Source organism: Rissa tridactyla, chromosome W (assembly GCF_028500815.1).
Source record: "Rissa tridactyla isolate bRisTri1 chromosome W, bRisTri1.patW.cur.20221130, whole genome shotgun sequence".
NCBI lineage: Eukaryota > Metazoa > Chordata > Aves > Charadriiformes > Laridae > Rissa > Rissa tridactyla.
Genome location: NC_071496.1, coordinates 11,776,083 through 11,799,522, shown reverse-complemented (window position 1 = coordinate 11,799,522; position 23,440 = coordinate 11,776,083). Strand labels below are relative to the sequence as shown.

At 40.4% G+C, this 23,440-nt stretch overlaps 1 protein-coding gene across 1 annotated transcript; it reads right to left on the bottom strand.

The window, feature by feature from the left end:
• Positions 1-7,335: 7,335 nt before the first annotated feature.
• On the bottom strand, positions 7,336-21,924 carry LOC128902010 (synaptotagmin-4-like). The gene is made up of 4 exons (XM_054184269.1): positions 21,891-21,924; positions 18,445-19,259; positions 17,320-17,440; positions 7,336-7,634 (listed from the first exon to the last, which is right to left on the bottom strand). The coding sequence occupies exons 1-4, from the start codon at positions 21,922-21,924 to the stop codon at positions 7,336-7,338; spliced, it is 1,269 nt and encodes a 422-aa protein (XP_054040244.1).
• Positions 21,925-23,440: the final 1,516 nt, after the last annotated feature.

Below are 23,440 nucleotides of genomic sequence, written 5' to 3'. Positions count from 1 at the left end.
CTACTATTGATGTTGTTAAGCTTTATCCCATGCTACTGAAAAGAAAATTGAGGCTAGAATACTGTTTATTTGCCCCACAAATCGATGTACATAGGCACCTAAGATGCAGACATACAGAGGTTTCCCAGTCCATCTATTACCGTCCAACTAGAAACTTTCATTCACACAATCCTAAAGGCAATCTCATTTGGAGAGTATTACTGAAACGTAATCAATATTGCTAGTGATACTGTGAAATACTTCTTATTTGTTTCCATAAAACCAGTTGTTTTTTCAGAGACATGTAAAATATTTACAGCATCTGTCAGAGAAAATTCATGGCTATCCCTGTGATTGTCTTCAAGACTAAATTAAATCTTGCAGCCACCATACAGCACCCTTGGCTGGTTAGAAAAAAGAACTGTAACAGCAATGATATTGTTTTAAAATGATACTTCTTCTCTAACGATTTCCAAAGAAAATAATCTTAACATGCTGCTTTGTGCATTTTGACCTTCTGCATTTTGGATTTTGTGGTTTTTTTCTGTATTCTACTTTTTGTTAGAACTAGAGCCTTTCATAACACAGTATTTCTTATGTGGAGGAAAGACAGGGATCTTTTTGCAACATTAATTTTTACTGCAAAAATTCTATTCTAATTTATATTTGCCAATTAACTCATATTCCAGAATGCTATAACTCAGAACTACTACACACGACTACTACCTCAATCCTATGCGCAACCACAGCCCTAGTGAAGCTGCTTGCAATAACATAGCACTTACCTGTCACCCAGTGGAACCTTAAATTCCTGCATGTTTCACTTAAAACCAAACTCCATGCCGCATCGTCCACTTACAAAGATGTAAAACCACGTGTCTTCTTACAGTTCAGTCACCTAAAAAAAACCCTTGAGAGACTGCCCAAAGAGGAAGAATAATATTCAATAATGAATGAAACCTCCTTCATCAGGACAAGAGGAAGCTGAGCATTTTCCAGTCAGGCTCAACCTGTTCTTTAATGGCTTAAGAGCATCTTACTGTCAGAAAGGTTCATAATGAGAGATCCCACTGGATCTACAGGGTAAGTGACATCCTGCTCTCTAAAGAGAAGCAGGTTAACAGTTCCAGGAACTTTACAATACCTGGGAGCTCCATGGCTGGGGCTGCTGCAGCTTCAGGCACAGCAAGGGTGGGGAGTGGCGCACGCCTGGCCAGGTTTGCAGACTTCTGAGAGGAGATGCAGATGGGCTGGGGGGGACAGGAAGCCTCACCTTGGAGCAGTGACATTTGGGGGCGGCTGTGGAGGAACTCCTCTGGAGGGGCTCCTCAGGGTGCCCTGTGGCCTGGGGACTGCAAAAAGAGGTGCTGCCATTAGTGGCACGGTTAAAATAGGCGGGTGGCTGCTGACAGCTGGTGGTCTCTGAGCATGCAGCAGTAGTTCTGGGCTCTGCTCCCAATGATGGAAGTTGCCTTTGTGTTTGGGCTGCTGCTGGGGAAGTTTGGTACCTTACAGGGGAAGGTCAAGCAGCAGAGGGGGACACGGGAGTCACAGCAGCAGTTAGCATAGCACAGTGTGCTGAGGCCCCACCCTTCCCCACAGGACTGGGTAGGGCTGCTGGGAGGTTGTGCAGCAATGGTCTCAGTACACCAAAGAGCATGCTTTGCAGCACTAAATGGTGCTAATTATCTTGGCCTAGATACAGACAGAGCTGGGGAGGGGTCTGGCATTTGTTGGAGAGTGGCTTTCAGAGTGGGGGAAGCTGGAAGCTTGTGACTTCTGGCAACAGCCACAAGAGCAGGTGCAACTTCAGAACAGGTACCTTGCCCTGGTCACTGAGAGGAACAAACAGGGATTTATCAGAGCCAGCTGAGTTCAAAACTTGTGTCTTCACAGAGGAGAAAAGGAGTGTGATACTTACTGGAGACACCCTCCACCTGGGAATGGAGGTCCAATCTTCTGATCTGCCCTGATGATGTGTTGGGTCTGGTGTTTGTCATGAGGCCAGGATCAACCCAGGATGTTGCCAAGGCTTGTCCAGCCCTCGAACTATTACAGCTCTTCCATGTGGGCACCAACAGTACTGCTGGGTAACCCAAGGCATGTCAAGAGTGACTGCAGAGCTCTGGGAGCAGGGGGAAGGCATGGGGGCCTAGGTGGTGTCTCCTTGGTCCTGCTACTGAGGTTGAAAGGCTCAAGCAGAAGTCAACTCATCTGACAGGACAATGGTTGATTGTGTTGCTGGTGGTGTAATCAGAGCATTCACTTCTGTGACCACAGGACGTTCTCTGGTCATGCACAAAGTACTTCAGACACACAATAGCAAAACTAGCATAAGAATACAAACGAAGGGAAAAACTTCTTTACAGTGAGGGTGACAGAGCACTGGAACAGGCTGCCCAGGGAGGTTGTGGAGTCCCCTTCTCTGGAGACTTTCAAGACTCGCCTGGATGCAGTCCTGAGTAATGTGCTCTAGGCAATCCTGCTTTAGCAGGGGAGTTGGACTAGATGATCTCTAGAGGTCCCTTCCAACTCTGAAGTTTCTGTGATTTCTGTGATTTCTGTGAAAATAACATAGCAAAGAAATTAACTCCTCCCATTTCTCTTCTTATTGACTTTGATTCTTTCTTCTGAACTAAAAGGTGCTGCCATGCTGCAACTATAATCAGTGGTCAAAGCCTTTAGACCCAAAGTCATGTTGCAACAGCTTTTTAGTGATGGAAAATAAAAGATATTATAGAGAAGCCTATGAGAACTGGGTAGAAATTTTTGAATGAAGGCAATTGCTCAGGAGTCATCAGCAGAGCAAAGAAAATAAGCGTCAGTACCAGTCACAGCAGCTGTAAGAGTGCCATGAGTTGTTCAGCAGCTTCATGAGACCCCATGAAGCAGAGAGCACAGATAGAAGGTAGTAGCTTACATGGAACATATTTGAATCTTGTTTGAGGAAAATAAATATTGTTCACAATCATCTGTGGTTAGGTGTTATTACTGTGTGTGCAGCATGTTGCTATCTGTGATATTGTATAAATACAAGGGGCTTACAGAATAGCGTTACACCTCAGGAATCACATCTCCTGCAAGCAGGAGGACGTCTGTAAGGGCTTCTGTGAGGTCTCACAGGACTTGTCTGTTGCAGCAATTTGAGATACAAATAGCAATCAGGACAGTAGCCTTGAGACTTCCCCTGAGGCTCAGCTGCATTATAGTTGGAAAACCTACAGACATTCTTGATCTCTGTCCTGAAGAAAGTGGTCTGAAATGTGACACATGTGAATCACCATTGTTTGAGGAGAACTGTACAATGTAGGGAAGAAAAAAGAAGTGACTGTATAGGATGGAAAAGAGCAGTCTTTCACACTTGATACTTGTCTCTTGGGGACAGATTTGCCAGGGAAAATATGCCAGCTTATACCCATGGAAGATGTTCTGTGTCATGCATTTGGCAAGTGGATCCTGTCATAGTTTTTATACATTGATTTCTGTGACAAGGATCAGGGATCCCTTTCAGGCAATCGGTTATAGGCTCACAATGGGAGTCATTAAATGGCAATGTGTATCCCAGATGCAACTGCCTTCTTCCTTCCCTAGCTTTAGGTTCTGTGATGGTAAAATACTCTAATAACCTTAGCAGCAAAGTTCGTATCCACAAATAACCACAGCAGCAAAGTTTGTATCTGTGTATAGCATTTGAAGGAATGCTTTCTCTACCTTAACTTCCAGACTCACCTGACAAGTTGGTGCCTGACATGACTTCCTTACATCAAAGAAAGTAAGAGTGATTGTCCAAGGGATAATTTTTGCTTATGGAAAATAAATGGATTGTCACCAGGATTCCAATAGTAATGTGACTTGCATTTTCCTTTTTACATCTAATATGCTGGAATCCATTCTTATTTACTTCTGTATATCAGTCCCTGTAGGGCCTATGTAGGGCTCAGATTTTCTATCATGGACCATATCTCAGGTTCTTGTCTGGGTGTACAGTATGATTCAAGACAAATGTAAGTATGCAGCAAGAAGCTATGAATAAAGAACATGTGATATGCCCAGGTAGTATTTGGCAGAAGTCTAGTCCATCTCTGTGAGAAGAGGAAGACTTTGCAAGGCAAATGTTTTTTTGATAGAAGCATGAGAGAGTAGACCATGAACACAAACAATAGCAGAAATCTCTGGAAAAGATACATTGGTGGGATAATTGTTTTGGAATGAGATGAATGAAAGCAGCAGTTTATTCTTGTCTTACACACATGGCACAACATACAGAACCAGCACAAATAACTTACAAAATCTCATACACCATGCTTCCTCTCAAATAGCTTCTATTAAGTTACAACACCATAACGAATCAGGTATTTAGGTACAGCAGATCTCCAGACGTGGATAATCTCCCATTCAAGGAGTTACTATTTTTGTAAGCTACTTAGACAAACATAATTTTTTTACATGTTTAATACAGTACAACATCCTTAACAGAGTTCAAGATATTCACAATGAGAATTGAATTCTTTATAAAACAGCAGAATTTCTCATCTCGGTACAGGTCTACATTCACTCCTGCCTCATCTGGCTTACAGATATGTTACAAGTCGTCTTTACTCAGTTTTCCAAGATGAACATTGTTTTAAATGAAAAAAATTTCTATTTACAGGGTTTTTTTAGATTTAATAAAAATTTCTTTGCTTCCCTTTCCCATTCCTACCCTCTACCCCCACCAACTGCCATTTAGCTGGTAGAAATATTAACCCTCAAGCTTTTATAGAAACTCGAAAAAAAAATTGATGACAACTTGTTGGTTGCAAAATGAAAGATGGTCACAGCCCATCATTAGTTCAAAAAGGTGGATTTTTTACTCCTAATGTTAGAATTTGTGTACATTGGAGACAGATGACTCCTGTCATCTCATTTGTAGAGATAATGTACTACTTATGGGCCAATGTACAAAACCTCAAATTTTTTTTTAAGTTCAAGCTGTTCCACTCTCTTTCATGCAATCACTTTCAGTGTAAAGTTCTTTCCTTACTAGGAATTGTAACGACTCTGGTTGTGTGGTAATAACTTAAACTCTCCCAGCGTACATCAGATCAAACTGTGTCTCCCCTTATCCATGGTCCCATTGATATTGCTGGGTTGACTCACAAGAAAGAGTTTTGCTCTGTGATTGCACTTCAAACCCCACTGAAGCCTGTGGGCATCTTTCCTTCAACTTGGTGCCTTTGGATTAGCTCTGCTTGAATGTGGCTGGCAAACTTTAGCCCTTAAGCAGTTAATTAGCTTTCTAAAGAAATAAGCAAAAAAGATTCCTCTTCTTTATACATACAATATGCAGGTTTTTTACATTGAGCATTATCATAAAAAGCATGTTTATGTTATTTTGAAAATGTATTTTTACAGAACTTTATAAACACTGTTATATCAAACACATTCTCAAAAGCTGTAGAAAATACTGACACAAAATCTGGAAGAGCCTCAATAGAATTCTTCCAATACTATTTGTCTACTTGCATATTTCATATTTCAGTGTCCTTTACTGCGAACGTAATTTGGCCATATGAGAACAGGTAAAGTCGACAACAAATCTCCAACAGTTTTGAATAAGACCTGTATCTGTTGCTTAATGAGACTAATTTGACATCCAACGTATGGTTTTTTTACCTGGTGTGCCCGATCTGTTACCTTTATTCACATTGAGCAATATCTTAATTCTCAAATAGTCTCATTCACTTCAGTGGGATTACACGTGACAAAATGACATATGCAAAAATACTGAAAATGGTTTTCCACTTTTTAAATCCTTCTTATGTCAACAACTAACGTCATTATATTCTTCTTCATATATATTGTATAAGAAAATGATGTAAGATAAATATTTGCAAACAATTCTGTATCAGAAATCAGTGTACAAACTTTAGGAAATAATCTGCTTATAGTTGTGCTATAGTTCTGACAGCCTAAAAATCTATCGGGTGTGACCAAGACTAAATTTCACAGGTCTAAATGCTTTATTTATATACTTATTTATGTTACACTTGGTATTGCCCCAGCCTAGCACAGTTAAAACATAGATATGTCACACTAATATGAAATCAGGATGTTATTTTCCCTTACCACCACCAATTTTCAGTACTATCAGCAATGGACAGTAATGCATATAATCTAAGTGAAATGCACTTTTCAAGTAGTTTGTCTAACACAATATTGGATAAATTATAATATGAACTTGGTTTCCTATCCTGCAAAAGTTTAAAATGCATTAAACTTTGTATGTTGGGAGTAGTCTTACTGACTGTAATGGCATTACTCACAGTTCAGGAAGTTAAACAGAATAAGGTTTTGTTCTCTGTCTCACTATTCCGTTTGTTCTTTAATGAAACAAAAGAAGAAACAACTTTTCTTTAAGTAGTACTGAATGGCTTAAAATATAATTGGTGAAAGGTCACTGACTGTAATGTCATGTATGTTACCTCATCTCAATAGAAATGTTTTCCCATGGCTTGAAATGCTTCAAATGTAATCCTTGCTAGAGGAAAAACATGCAAGCCATATCTAATACCAAATTCTAGCTATACTGTAACATGTGCAGTTACCCATAAAGGAGCCCTTTTAACAAAACAATGTATGTTAACTTGCTCAACAATTTATAGAGTATATCTGTTTCGGTCACTGTAATACAACAAGTTATATATATACATATTAAAAAATCCATGTGTAAATAATTATATAGTATTTCCACACATAAAACAACTAGTTGCACATGATGTGATATATAAAGCAAATTGCTGAAAATCTCTTCAGTCTTTGGGTTGATCAAAGTATAAGTAACCAAAACTTACAAATAATTATTGAATTTTCATAAAAGAAGGTTTTTGATGAAGGGGCAGAAAGAATTCCCCTCCTACTCACCCTCATTCCCCGTGGCTTTTACAGACTCAGCCCCTTCCCACAATAAGACACAGATGGTTTTTTTTAGATCTAGCAATATATTTTAATGAGGTTATCTTCTTCTGTATAACAGTACTAATAAGGTTTCCAGTGACTTTTTCATAAAACATAGTCTGTTCTTATTGAAGTTTATACTGCTTCAGAAGTTTCAGGCTATTTAAACTCCAGAAGAAAATGAATCTCATCCAATTATATTGAAATCTAATGAAATAGAAGTTCCTTTATTTACTGTGAAAATTTTGTTACCTTCTTTTCTGATAATTCAATCCTTTTTTTATTCCCTCACCCCCTAAAAAAAAAGTCCTGCAGTCACAAGCCTGTAATTATACATAGCAAAGAAAGAAAACTGCTCCTTGCCTATGGAAATATACGTAGTTTTTCAAGTTCCCACCCCTCTCTAAGCTGCTAACCATCTCACAACATATGCCATTTGGCAATTTGTCTCCTAGGATATTCACAAATTTCTTTCCAGTGCTCTCTACCTGTTCCTTCTGCTGAAGATCCCAAGGTTAATCGGCCAATGACCTCATTCCTTGACCCCCTATCTGAATCTAAAACCAAAAATTCAATGCTGATATCATCAAGGCCCTCACAAGGAATGTCAAAGACAAACAATTCATTGAACACTGCATTGGGGGTGCATTTCTTTACATGGGTTTTCTTTTTAGAAATTCTCTTCTTAGCATGGTACAGGTTCACTTTGATGTAAGGGTCTGGAATGAAAAGAGAGAGCACAGATTAGTTATTGAACAGTGTCACTTAGAAATTCCTTGATCTAGTTAATGGTAAATTTTATCATTTACCAACATAATTATATCACAATGAGGAGATGTTTCAAATTATTAAAGATGATTCATCTCATCCAATTTTTGTGCTTACATCTGAATTAGTCCCTTTAAACTCTCTTTATGGTCACCAGCGATGTAATCAAGATAGTCAGTGAAGTTTAGGGCATGATTCATCTGACCAAATACATGTGTCTCCTTCATGAGATAAATCCTGTCCTGTGGGAATAGAGAGCAGCATAGGTCTGTTCAACCTTGATGAGATAAAGCTGCGTCCTTGAGAGAGGGCTTGAGAGAACAGAAAAACAAGTAAGAATCAGCAAGAAACAGGACATGAGAATGAAGTTGTTGCTCCTCGTGAACAGACAGCAGAAACCAATCGGAAGAAGTAGAGAAGCGCATGGCAGTTGACCTTCAACCTATCAGCAGGACACAACTTGCGCGTGGAGAGTGTGTAAAGCTATAAAACCTGTCAGATTGTTGCAATAAAGGTCTTTGGTCTGTACCCCGCCAGAGTCCGTGAATCCATGCTCCACAAATGGCGCCCGAACAGGGACAAAAATCGTAGGAACATACGAGGGACTTGAATCGTAGAAATGTACGACTGGTGGAGCAGCCCGGCTGAACGAGAAAAAAGCAGCGGTATCGGAGAGCTGCAGTCCAGACAAATAATCACCAGGAAAAGGTGAGCAGCCGGGGATGTGTGAGGATGGGATCAAGAGAGTCCTCAGAGGAAAAGGCAATTGTATGTATATTAGAAAAGTTTTTAAGTAGAAGGGGTATTCAATACGATGAAGGAACTTTTCAACTTTTACTGGCATGGCTAAAAAGCAAGGGTCTTCCCGCTGATTCTACAATGGCTTTCCAATTATCAAGTTGGGAGCAAGCGGGCGAAACTTTATTTGAGACTGCAACAAAAGGGGATGCGACTGCCACAAAGGTCTTGACAACCTGGAGGTTGATTAAAGATACTTTACAGCAGGTAAAATCCGAATGAAATGCCACAGCAGCCGCTGCTGCAGCTGTGGCACCGGACAGCCCGATTACTACTCAGACAGAGGGGGGAAACCTGAACCCCCGAGCTGTCCGTCTGCGCCGTTAGCACCCCCGCTAGATGTGACGTTGATACCACCGTGGTCTCCTGTATTACCGGGTTGGGGCGATTCCTTGACAAGTCCGGCACCAAGTCCGGCAGTCACTGCAATTTATAATCCTGATCAACACTGGCAAAATTTACATAAACAGGCATTACAGGACAGCGATATGGAAGCCGCTACTGCCATCGCCTGTCCGGTACTGCTTTATCAAAATGGACCAAACACCTGGGAACCGATAAGGTGGGAGCTGGTTAGAGAAATGCAGAAAATGATTATGCAGCATGGACTAACCTCCCCTTATGCACAAGGACTATTAAATAACATTATGAAAGGATACATACTGACTCCGTTCGATATCAAGCAGCCAGCTGAAGTTATTTCTACCCCAACACAGTGAGTTCTTTTTATGGATCACTGGAGAGATGTGTGCAGCGTCGCCGCAGTAGATAATTTGTCAAGAGGGGACGGCGATCCGTTGCAGGGAGCAGGCATCCCTCAATTGTTAGGGGAAGCGCCTGTTGATACCCCACAGCTGCAGGTGAGATTAATTCCAGAGATACTAAGACAGTCAGCAGACCTTGCCTTACAAGCTATCGTAAAGGTTCCTGACACGGGAAAGGCAACTCAAGCTTTTAGAACTGTCAAGCAGGGTCCTAATGAACCCTACATGGCATTTATTGACCGCCTGCAGGAAGCTATTCATAAACAAGTGGAGAACATAGAAGCCAAGGAAGCACTGACGTTAAAGCTTGCGGTGGAGAATGCTAATGTCGATTGTAGGTGTATCTTACAAGCCTTAAAGAATCCAGGCTTAATAGATATGATAGAAGCTTGCAACGGAGTGGGATCTATCTCTTATCAAACCGATTGGCAGCAAATTCTAGAGATGATACGGAAACAGGAGGATATCAGACAAGCTGCGAGCAATGAGGATGCTGCTCCGTCTGGGGCAACTGCCGCACCTCCTAATTTTAAAGCAGACGATTGCCCCCCAGTCTTGCTGAGATCAGAACATGCCGAAGGGAAAGGAGGCACTCAAGTTCACTCTACCCTATTCTGTAATAGCCCTGAGGATGAACCTGGGAGCCCCTTTGATCCTGGTCCAATAAATCCAGAGACTGAACCTGATTTATATCCACCTTTAACGCAAATTAAAGCTATGCCTGCATCTGCTCCAACTGCGGAGATTTTACAGCAACAGCGACGAAAGTTGTTATCGTGCTCCTCCATTCTTAACCCTTCTCCATTTGCGCCAGGTACTGCATCTGTTCCTCCTTATCAACCACTTATACGTGCACAGCCGGAATCGGGGTATTGTGGTGTATTGTCAGAATGTCAGCAGAGAAGGACGGAGACGGAGCTGTTTTGCTCCTGCCATTGCCCGCCTCAGCCCCTCCCCTCCCCAGTCGTCTCCCTGAGATAGAAGCGCTGGTTTTGTATGTCTGCTGTGTAAGTGTGTGTGGGCGCCAGCTTATACCTGCTGATCAGCATGTGTGCTACTGTTTGTTTTTTGTTGTGTGCAGTGTCGTTAGGTGACTCCCCTTGAGCAGGTGTTCTGCCCGGTGTGGTACTGTTCTCGTATGCAACTAGGGCTGACACTCCATCAAGTGAAGAAGTTTGTGTATACACAATGTTTAGACGTAAGGCGAGCGCGCCCCAGGTAGATACACCAGGATGGGCTGTAGAACTGATGGAAGTCCTGAAATATTGGGGGAGTCTTCACCAGCCGACACGTTTACACTCTCGGGAACGGCTCGCCCGTGCAGTGCGTATGGCTGGTTGTTTGTTGTTTGCCTATAAGATCATGGTTGATTGGGAAAAGGAGTTGAGCCAAAATCTATAGGATGCTCTGTAGGAAAATGAGAAACTTAAGGAAAAATGAGAAACTGAGCTCTTGTTGCAAAGGCAGACTTTTATGTCAGTCGGAAGTGATGGGGGAAAAAAAAAAGAGAAAAAAGAAAAAAAAGGAAAAAGAGAAAAAGAAAAAAGAAAAAAGAGAAAAAGAAAAAAAGAAAAAAAGGAAAAAAAAGAGAAAAGAAAAAAAAAAGAAACCAAACAGGAACAATTAGATGGGAAATGTGCCACGTTAGCACAAAAGTATGCCATACGCGCTACGAGAAAGCATCAGAAAAAGAGAAATAGGACACCTGATTCAAAGCAGTACCATAGAGATATGTTTTTGGTTTTTTCCTATATGTGTATATGTTATTGCATGCCTTAGTAGATTGCTCTGTGTTATACCCTGCGAGACTAAAATGAACCCCAGCAGAAGCGGTCTCTTGAGCAAGGGGGTGCAATATGGGAAAGCAACGGCAGATCGGTGAGGAGGATTGTAAATACACTCAAGGGACTCGCACCTGGGTGCTGGAAAACACATATATCACACCAATTGTTATTCAGTCTCGGGTGCTGGCAAGAAAAACATTTGGATGACATAAGCCTGTAATGGACTCACAGACACCTTATCTAGCTGCTTGAGAATCTTGGCCTGTTGTGGAAGAAGATCAAAGCACAGTACCAGCAAGAACAGGGAGTCCGCATGCGCTCTTGCTAACAAGGACTCTTTTGCTGCCAAGGATTCTTGATAACAAGGACTCTCTTGCTGCCAAGGATAAGTTTAGCAATGCTACTAGTACAGCTATTCCTGAGGTATTGCTAGATGTAGATAGTATTCGATATGCGACGCTGCAAAACAGAACTGCTACTGATTTTTTGCTTTCAGCTCACAGACATGGTTGTCAAGATTTTAAAGGACTGTATTGTATGAATCTAAGTGACCACTCCAAATCCATCCATGCCCAGCTGCAGGAACTGCACCGACCGAACCAGCAACTTGTGGAGACCACTGGGTGAAATCTCTTTGCTGGATGGACTTGGGGGTGGGGTTGGTTGAAGCAAATTATACTCATCGCCTGTGTGGAAGGAATTTGTCTGTTATGTTTAGTATGCTGTTTGCTGTGTCTAATAAGCATTATACAATCAGTTGTAGATGCCGCTTTGCATCGTACCCTTGTACGAGTAGTAGAATATGTTGCTCTAAAAACTGTGTGTGTATCCATGAGAACCTGACCTTCACAGAAGAAGATAACAAGAAGGGATTACAACAATGTAGTCACGTATCAGACAGCTGCTGTTAGCAAAGCTGGATCATGAGTTTGGTGAGACTCGCTGCATACACTGGCCACGTGTGCAGTGACTCTAGCCTGTACTTTTCTACTCAGTCCAGTGCAGGAGAGTCTGGTGGGACTTGCTGCGTGCACTGGCCATGCGTGCAGCGACTCTAGCCTGTACTTCTCCACTCAGTCCAGTGCAGGATATAAGGGGGCTGTCTCGGGTCAGAGAGGGGGAGAGAGACATGAGCGCACTTTGAAGATACAGGGGATGCCCTGAAGCACTGTGTCTGGCCCCCCCTCCCCCCCCCATAAGTTCTATGTTCATTAACCCCAACAGCTCAGAAGGCATTACAGCATGTTGCAAGATAAGATAAGATATAGTCGACTACTGCTGCAAGACACATTGAACACCTTCCTACAAGAATTTCAACTTTATGCCCTGATAGGACAGTGGGATGATGCACTCGCAAAGAGCCTGACTGCATTAGAGTGGGTATTTTTGCCACATACCTTTTCAGAACCAGTAACTACGATGATTGAAATGTTACCACGATTGTTTTTCCAGGGTCGTTTGTGCTGTCAGCAGCTTTCTGCAATGGATCCAAGCCACATACATGTCCCCATCAAAAAGGACGACCTTGACCCTTGGTTATCACAAAGTCTTAACCTACAAATTGCCTTAGTACATTATATTGGGCAAATAAATTATTCTTTCCCCTAGCACAGACTATTACAGTCACTTTCACAAGTTCCTTTACAGCCACGCATCCTGCTAGCACCAAAGCCTCTTGCTGGCACCCGTACGGTGTTTGTAGATGGTTCAGGGACACAGTAAATGCTTTTGACTTATTTCAACAGGAACCGTTAAATTTAGTGGCAAACTCTCAATATGTTACTGGTATTGTTCAAAGACTTGAAGGAGCATTTATAAAACAAGTAGAGAACCAATTGTTATTTAGTCTCTTACTGCAATTAATATTGCTTTTATGAAAAAGACAGTTTCCTTATTTTGTTATGCACATACGCTCTCATGTTTTAAATTTTCTAAACATGTCTTCTTTGTCATCCACAGCAGTAGAGCGACATTTTGTAAGAACCGTTGAATGGCCTGAACAACCGAAGGTGTATTATAAGCACCTTAAGTCGGGGTGCATGCTAACCACAGATAACACTGCAACAAATAGAAGTTGTGAGTAAGACAATTCTGTAATGATTTGTACTTCTCATCCATATGTTTGCTTCGGCTCAGAATGCAAGTATCCAAGAATGTAATCAATCTTATTGTGTAAATTTAACACAAGTAAGGTATAAAACAGCAGTAATATGGATAGGGAATCAACAAAATGCATTAAAAACACGTCTTTCTCTGTATTGGGATTGGGAGTACAACTCTTGAAGACTTTGTGTTACATCTCTCCCCTGGAATATGTTGCTACATGGCTGGGAAATGGTTAAACACCATCTCCAAGGTGCTTTTGACATGTCATTGCAACAAAACATTTGTCCTTTACATGATCAGCTAAAAGCTCAAATACTAAATATTCAAGACTTAATGAACCACAATGTATTTGAAATATTACAAAAGGATTTCTCGTGGGTAAATCCAAAGAAATTGGCTTTCTGGGCTAAATTTAGGAATCTGGGTATTTATTGCCTTAGCAGGGTTCTTTTTGATTCTGTTTTTAATTGCGTTTAGTATATAACCTGCTAAGAGCATCACAACGAGTAGAAGCACAAGTCATGGCGACCTTGTTAATAAATGGTCTGGTGTTAAACAAAAAAGGGGGAGATGGGGCAGCAGAGGCCTGCGTACGGCCAAAGACACAGTGAGCAGAGCACACAGTAAACACAGAGCCAAGAGAACAGTTCATACCTTCACTCCATCCTGTGACGACCATATAACATTCCCGAATCTTGGACAAAGAATAGGGCTAAGTAGTCTCCCTTCGCTAGGAACAGCAACGGCATTAAATATGCTGAATAAAATAGGGTGTTGTCTGGCTAAACAGACCAATGCCACATAATTAGCATTAAGTGGGTTATTAGCAGATGTAGACTCTATTCGGCATGCTACGCTTCAAAATAGAGCTGCCATTGATTTTTTGCTTTTAGCGCAAGGCCACGGGTGTGAAGATTTTGAGGGTGTGTGTTGTATGAATCTTTCTGACCACTCTGAGTCTATCCATAAAAGCATCCAGCAATTGAAAGAAGGGTTTAATCAGCTACAGATTGACAATGAATGGGACTGGCTAAACAACCTGCTGCGCAGTTGGGGTATTTCTGGATGGCTATCATCAATTGTAAAAGCTGGATTGTTGTTGCCATTCTTTATGTGTGCCTTAATGTTTGTTGTGCCCTGTATCTTAGGCTGCCTACAGAAAATAATGCAAAGAATGATTAATCAAGCTTTTGTAGTAGAAAAACAAAAAGGGGGAATTGTGGGAATAGAGAGCAGCATAGGTCTGTTCAACCTTGATGAGATAAAGCTGCGTCCTTGAGAGAGGGCTTGAGAGAACAGAAAAACAAGTAAGAATCAGCAAGAAACAGGACGTGAGAATGAAGTTGTTGCTCCTCGTGAACAGACAGCAGAAACCAATCGGAAGAAGTAGAGAAGCGCATGGCAGTTGACCTTCAACCTATCAGCAGAACACAACTTGCGCGTGGAGAGTGTGTAAAGCTATAAAACCTGTCAGATTGTTGCAATAAAGGTCTTTGGTCTGTACCCCGCCAGAGTCCGTGAATCCATGCTCCACACTGTCCATTAACCCTAATAATATCTTTACTACATGCAAAGGTGGTCTGAAAGTATGCAAAATTCTAATGGACTCTGACAAATATGTATCATTACGTATTTATGTATAACAGAAATCTGCTTTTCATGCTTTCTACCAGTAGGGTATAATCATTTGTGTTAATAAGACCTGTGCAAAGAAAAGCCTCAGAAAGGAAAGAATAAGCTCATGCTGAGAGAATGGATGAATGGAAGCAATTAATTTCTGTTGTGGTTCTACCAAAGTCCATTAGCTTGATTAAATTGTTCAACCAATTTTTATTGAACTGAACTTTAAATGTAAGGGTACATTTGTTGTTAGGATATGTACTTGACTTTATGTCTGTACTGTATTACCGTTGAAGAATGGAAGGAAAAATGTCCATATTTTTAGCTGTCAACCAACACTGAGTGTTTGTATTCCTCATAATTACTCAACTGTTGCAACATTACTTTGCTGTAGTCTTTATATACAAAATCCTTTCTACTGAACCCAGTCAAACAAAATAGCCTATGTAAACAATCAGCTAATAAACATCGAGAATAGTTGAATACTTTTTAAAAAAGTAAAATTAAAACTGAACCGTATTTAGAAATGCTATGCCAAACTTATCAGACTGAAATGGTCAGATGATGAAAAGGTTTTTGTTTCCTTGAATGGACACTAGTTTAAGAGGAGTAAGGTATGATAGAATATATCTTCACTTTAATACTCTATCACCATAATAAACATTTTAAAAATAGGGTTTAATGTTTCTAGATGTTCATTGGCTTTTAAATGACTATATGCCACACAAGCATTAAAAATATCAGGATCAGTATCCATCAGTGGATTCACATTGTTGCTCATTTCTGTTTAAAGGACATTTTTTGACTGTTACTTCTGGCCATCTACTAGATAAGGCTAGAATGATCCTCTTGATTTTATTAGGTCTATTAGGAGACCTCAACACCAGTGATCAAGGAAACCAAGGAGATTGTGGGAATGGAACAGCTTCTGAGTAATAAAGTTCCCATCTTCTGAAGGAGATTGAGTTATGCAATTGTTTAGCTGACCCTATAGAAACACCATTTCATCTCCTCCTTGTTCAAGATTTATGTTGGGCTGAGGGGAAAGTCACAGAGGAAATAAGGACTGTTGTGAGCGCAGTATGTTACTGACACCCAAATATCTAGTGAACCTGGCCTTGCTGATGAACAGCAAATAATGAAGAACTGTCTAAATGAACTAGGTGTCCAGGTTTAGCATAGCTGCCTGTATCTCTTAGAAATATTATATTCCTTTTATAGTTAGCAAGGTCGTACTGAGGGAAGTGGAAAGAGCAAACAGAATTTATAGTTTTACTCATAAGAGATACAGTAAACAAATGCGTAGTTTGGATGTGCTATAGGGTCCAAGTAGCTGCTGAGACTAGGAGGGCTTTTGTCTTCAAGTTATTTTCCCACCTGGGTGAACCTCAGGCAGATTTGGTCTGTTGAGATCAGCTTGCTGTCATGCTGTCTTTATGAAACCTCTACTATCTGCTCTGAATTTTGTGTTGATTATTAAAAGTACATATTAAAAGTACATAGTGGAATAAACTGTTGGGCTCCATTTATATCCTCTCTCCTTATATGAGAATAGAATTGAGATCAGAAGGAGGATTTCAATGGAATTCCATCATGTAAATGGGAGCTACCTATAGTTTTGTTGTGTTGGATACAGGATGGGTTAACTTTCTAGGTAAATTGCAGTATTTCTTGGTATGAGAAGTAGAAAGACTGTTATTGTCTGTAGTAATTATTATTCAGTGGTTCCCAAAACAACTTCTTCTGCTTCTTTTAAAAAATCCTGTGAAATGAGAGAGTGTCAGTCCTATAATCAACAGCAGATGTGCTAGTGTTTGTATAGTCCTTTGTACTGTTCTTTTTGGGTGATTGTCTTATCCTTTGTATACTGTACATTAAATTTTATTCTGTTATTATGTTATCTAGCATTAATGTGCATCTAAGTACAATTCTAGTATTGGCTTCAAAGGAGGTTCCACGGAATGCAAAATAGCCCAACAAGACCAGGAGAAGGGAGTGCAAAAACTGCTCCTTCTTAGTGCACCCCAATTACAGCTCATGATAAAGCACAGGTGTAATGTTACAACCTGCTTCCAGCACTGGCATAGTTCACCTTTTCACCTTGCCAAATAAATGTTAGTGCTCAGTGGGCCAAATTCAGCACAGATGTAACTGGTTGCTTTTCTTGGTGCTCAGCTGAAATAAACCATATGATGATCTCACTCAATACTGATCTTCTACAAATAAACTGATTTTTTGTCATAAATAAAAGCTTTTAGTATCTGCAAACAACATCCCATACTTATGGCAGATGGGTTCTGTTCAAGACAATCACAAAACTCATTGGTTTCCACTGCTAAGAGATGTCATGGTTTTTAACATGTGATTGAAAAACAAATTTGTAAAATACATACCCTGGAAAATAAAGCATTGACCTAGATATGAATAAATGAATAGGCTGCAAATAATAGAGACACCATTTATGCATTTATGGACTATTTTTAGTCTTTGAAATGCCACATTTCAGCTGTCTCCTGTCTGTTTGTTTTATATTCTTAGGGCATATTCATTAGTAAAACCATTACCTGATAATCCTGACACATCAGATTTAGGTAGATGCTTGGCTTTTAAAACAACCACAGTGAGCGTGTTTGTTGTAGACTGATAACACAGAGAGATCAGTAATTCTCCATGCCCAGATGATTTCTGAGGAAATGAAAGAAAAAAGAAATAAGGCTATTTATAAGCAATTATATTGAACAAGCTTTAAACCAGAATTAAGATTTATAAAATGCCACATAACTGTATGTTCTGAAATGGTGTAATGGTTAAATAACAGTATTAGTTATAGGTATGTTGTCTGGTAGACATTTATTTGATTTGGCAGCATGCTTGCTCTTTCAAAATAATCAAATTGAAAGTCAATACACATTCCACTTCCTTAGTAGAGATTAAGAGACGTGTGCGTGATGCATGTGCAATTCTGTAGTTCAGCTGTGATGGTTGTAAATGATCTTTACATTCTGAAATGAGAAAAAATGGTATGAAATATTTTTAGCCCAGTGAAGTCAGTATGTTTTGCCATTGACTTCAGGAAGGCTTTGGCTTCTCCCTCATGTCTTACTATCCTTAGTAGGGCTGCAGCCTGTGTCACAATTCTTGAGAGAGAAGGTAGTAACAGCACTGAAGTGCAAGAACATACTACTACATCAACAATATGGTCTCTAACAGGTTCCAATTCCTTAACTAAAGACTACACTGCATTCTTTAAGAATCTGCTATAAAAACCATGTAGTTGAAGTGAAAGATTTAAATTGACTTCAATAAACTTTAAGAAAGAATGATTTCAAACAGAAAAGGAGAGGGAGGAGATGGGGAATAATATATAAATCTTTGCATTCTTTCCTTTTAAAGCAAATTAATGTGGACTGAGGCCACTTGACCTAATGTAAATGGGTCCAATCGAACCTGTTGGACCAGATGAATAAGCAAATAGAGTTTAGGACGTTAACAATCTCTTGCAACATGCTCATTGTAATGTTCTTTTATTACATTTGTGTAATTGCATCCTCATACTGCCATTATGAAAGCATCTCAATGACTTTCATGATGAACTTGTTCCCTTTTCTTTCCAAGATGCTAGCAGCATTACACAAGAATCATAGCTAACACTAGCACAACACTTAAAATTTAAATAGCAAATATGTTACCCTAACATTTCTTTTGATGATCTCTCTGTCCATTAGCAGCCTTCCTTCTGACAATTCAATTCCTGTGAGGGGAATGAGGACTTCTCCAATGACATCATCTCTGGAAAACCTGTCAAAGCTCAGGATCATGAAGTGAAGTGTTAAGTCTTGAATTTGGCTATAGGGGATTCCATAAAATGTGAAGGTCTCCTTGAAAGCTGGATCTAAGGTTTTTCTCAGCACTCTGGTTTTCACCTTGTGCTTTTTCTCAGGCAGGATCGTCATTTTGATGTAGGGATCAGAAGTCATTGACTGTTCATCCATTGCTGGCAGACCACGTGCTTCTTTGATGTTCACTACAAATGCCTTTTTCTCAAAGTTGTACTCTAAGGAGAAAAAGAGAGTTCCTAGCTTGTCTTGTTTATCGTCAGATGACAGGGAAGTGATGGATTTTAAACTATCAGGGGATACTGAATCTTTCTTCCTTTCTGCAAAGTGCTTAGGAGTCAAATTTTCAAGATATGGAGAGCTCTGGATTTTAGGGGTTGTTTTGGGGAAGTTGCCATTTAGATCTCTCTTCTCCAGGTCAAGATGGAGAGAATTCTTTGGCATCGCTGATTTGTTATTTGCTTCACTTTTATCATCTGCTCCAAACTTCTTCTTACTGTTGAGATTCTCAGGGTAAATATCAACCCCCTTCAGAACATGGACAAACTTATATGGAGGGGTCTTATTGGATTTGGAGGATTTACGTTGACAGCAGATCCAAGCAAAAAGGGAGACAGAGAAGACAAGGCCAAATGCACTAAAGATCCCAACCACTGTAGTAATTTCATCTGCAAATCAAATAAATAGCAACAAGCACATAAGCAGCAATGCCTTGGACTCTTTGTGATATTTAATAAAGTAATAATTTAGTAAAACAAACTGATACGAGATGATAATAGCAGCAGAATCGACACACTGAAAGTGCTTTGCATTGTACATATTGCTCACCACCTGCAGGCATGAATGTGTACTCCCATCCTAAGGCATGCTTGTTATGTTAGTATTTTTCCATATACAGAGTGTTTGGGAGGAAAATACTATTCCCATCCTAAGAGTAATAACCATTAGTAATTGCTCGGTTATCTCATCTCTCTGTGTGTAGTTTCTGAGTTTGTATGTCTGTGAGTAATACCATCTCTCAGAAGGTTTCAGCTTTGAGTTTATGGAGCTTTGTTGGTTAGATAAAACAGGTTCTTAAATATGCATTACTTATAGATACATCATCTGCTTTTCACACTGCTTCCTAGAAAACTTTGTACACTCAGTTAACTCATTTTTTATGGTCTGATCCCATAATTTCCTGGAGGTATCTCATACACTGATAACCGATAACCACTAAGATTTGCATTTAAGACACTATGAATCAAAGCTATGGGGAGTTTACAGGAAAGGTCACTACTTTTTAGGAGTACATAAGAAAAACATTAAAACATAATTTCCTTCTACTTTAATATGAATCCTAGACTTAAACTGAATAAAGAGAAAACTGAGCAAGTGTTACAACCTCAATTGTCGTGTGGATACATTAGTTACATATAGAGTATCATTAGCCCTTCAAAGCATACATTGAAGGAGCAAATGAGCACAACTAATTGGAAATCCAATTTTGCCCATAAGTAACATTACTAAGTGAGTTTAAACCTCCCACAATGTAACAATCAGAGCTTAATCTTTATTCCCTGCAACAGTGGAAGACCAGTAGAATATTAATGGGATTCCATTGTTTATGCATAAAGGCAATTATGTAACAGTTCTGGTTCTCTCGCAAGTGATTAGTAGATCATTCTGGGTAAGAAAAGCAAAATTATCCCCCTCCATGTATTACTAAATCAGCTTCATCCAGGTAAAAGCTGGGCAGATAGATGTGCTGCCACTATACCTTTGCTTTTTAGTGGGATGATTCAAAAAAATCTACAATACTATCAGAGCAAGGTAGGACATAATGTTCCAGCACAGAAAGGATCGGGCCTAGCTATTAATTTCTTCTGATAATATTCATGTCACTTTCCCTTTGCTGTATCAGTCTACATACTTAATTGTAAGAACTTAATGAAATGACTGAAAATTATGTACATAACCAAAAAGTATTTTTTCAAAGTTAAGCATGTGGCTCTGAGTTTCAAGAATTCCCTGGGCTGCAGAAATTTACATATACATGATATAAAGTTACAAAGCAAGGAGTAATTGAAAACTAATCAGAATACTTTATTAGCTTTTAAAAATGATTTGCACATTTACAACACTTTTTCATGAGATGACAGACTTTTTATAGTAATGGAAATTATGCTATATTTTAATTCTACAACTACTGAAAGCAGTGGTAGAATCAATTTAGTGTTTAAAATATTAACTATCTTCCTTAAATAAGTAATTAGATAAGCATGATGTCACAAGTGGGGTTAGAAACATCAAGTGGGTGGGGTAGGAAAGAAGATGAAATGATAACAAAAATGGTTTTATATTTACAACTAATTATGTTGCAACCTGAATTTCTTGCTGTTGTCATAATATAAATCAATTGGTTAACATTCAAGGCAGTGTATTAATAGGAAACATTACCTATTGATCCTGGGTGAAGTTATTATTTCAGTTACGTGATATAAATCTGGAGTCGCTTCACTTAAATCAGTGGAATGATCCTTGAATTAAACCACTGCTAAAGTAAATATAATCTAGGCTAGAGTCAAAATTTGTAAAGCAGAGTTCAGAAACATTTCTACTTACTGCTTTTCTGAGTAAAGCTATTTATGTACCTATTTTATAAGTGCACATATATGACTGTTTCTGAAACTTCTGGTATCACAGTTAATCACCCTACATCCAGTGCATAGAAATGACACAACTGAAAAGTTCATTGTTATCATTGTTATTCTCAGTGAACCCATATTAATCAAGATGCAGCTGTTTAGCTAAAAGCACAGGGATCCTGTATTTTCATCTTCCTAGCAATGTCCTTTACAAGACCACCTTTCACTTTAACTAATGGTTGACAAGTCTTTCTTTACAACAAGAAAAAAAATGAATGACAATTATTCCAAGAATTACTTGAACAAAGATTTTCTCTGTGGCACAGGATGCATTTACATCATTTAACTCTGAAGCCACACTACTTTAACCAAGACAGAGAAAACAACCCCAAAACCTCTCTCATCCGAAAACGCACCTACACAAACCTCTTCATCTCTCCCGGAGCATTACCGGGGGGAGCAGGTAGGGAGGAAGGAAAAGAGAGACAGAGAAGGGAAAGAAAGCAAATTCACACAACTTCTAAGATCGAAGAGAACTGGGGGAAATCAGGTTCCTCCCAACAAGCTGCGTGCGCAGGGTGGCTCAGCAGAGGCTGCCCGCGTGCACTTCGCCTGGGGAGGGGAGCAGCCCCCAGCCCCGCGGGCGGGGAGTTGGGGCCGGGACGTGCTTACCGATCTGCTGCCGGCTGGCCGCGATCGGAGCCATGTTGGCGGCGTGCTCTGTACACGGTGCTGGAGACGCTGTTCGTGGTGCTGGAGTTTCTGTCCGGGAAGCGGTTGCCGCCTCCCCGGGTACCTAGCGACCTGACCGGGGCCCCGAACGCGTTGCGCTGCTTTTCCCCCGGCTCTCCGCTCTCACAGCACCCGGGCAACCGTCTTTTCGAGCGTGGTTTAAAAAAAAAAAAAAAAGAAAGAAAGAGAAAAAAAAAAAAAAAAACAAACAAAAAAACCCCAACCTGAAGACACGAGCGGTGGGGAAGGTGGAGGAGGAGGCTGCGAGGGGACTGGAGGAGAGGGGGGAGGGGAAGCTTCGGTCCTCCCCTTTGCACACTGATTTGCAACTCCCTTCCTGTTCTGGCTCTTCTGAGTAGCATCGCTCCGAGACTGAAGACGTGGTTGAAACTCAAATTGACGCAATTCTGATGCTACAGGGCTGAAATCAGCACCTTTCCTACCTCCCATCCCCCCTCCCCAACCACCACACCCTCCCTCTCTCTCCCTCCCTCCCTCTCACCCCCCTGTCATCTTTCTGGGGATTGAACATGCACTCATCGATTATTTTAACTGCCCTACTGCAGGATATGAGCTCCCATCCTCCATCAGACAGACAGTGAAATGCTAATGTCTGTGATTCAGTGCACTTTGTGTAATACACAGGTGTGTCTGTTTTTCTGAGACAAGATTTATTTATTTGATTATTTATCTATCAGCTGGACAGACAACGTGAAGGAGATGCCAACTTAGATGGTCCTTGGCTCCAACTGCAAGGCATGCATTTCTCCTATGACTGATGTGATACACTTACTGGATTTGAGTCATGAAAACTCCTGATGTGCCTTCTCCCTGTCCCTCCTCCCTGTCCCTCCTCCCTGCTTCTTCCCACCATCCACCCCCACAAAAACACTCAGCCCCCACTTTGGAAATCCTCTTGACCTTCCTGTAGGTCTAGGAAAGAGCTGGATCTACCTAGATACTTCTGGATTTTACCAGATTTAGATGTCTGTCTCCCAGTCTGGACTGAGAACATGGGGGGAGGCAGGGGGAGGCTGGCAGGCAGAAGGAATGGGGGGAAACAGAACAAGAAAGAAGGGCTGCCTGTAACTGGAACTGATATAGCGTATAATAACCTGAGCTAAACCCTGGTGCAACAGAATCGCAAAAGCCAGCACCTGGCATCTGACTCCTCCTGAATTCAGAAAGAATCATAGAAACCAAGTTTGGAGCCCAATTGCTAATTCTGATGCATAAATGGAAAACAGGTGTTGTTGCTCTTCTAAATAACAAAATCTAGATGCAGGCATAGTCTGGCATGACCCTGCTCCACAATGGGCCACTTGGAAGTTAGTATGTCTTGGCCCACTTTAAAGCATGTTCTTGTTTCACAGTGAAGCCATTGAAGCTCCTTGGATTTTAGAAAAATTAAAATAGGAAGGCCAAGGAATCATGGCAAGCTAGTGTCAAAACACAGCTGAATGAAATGCCTGTCTTATCCTGAGAGTTGA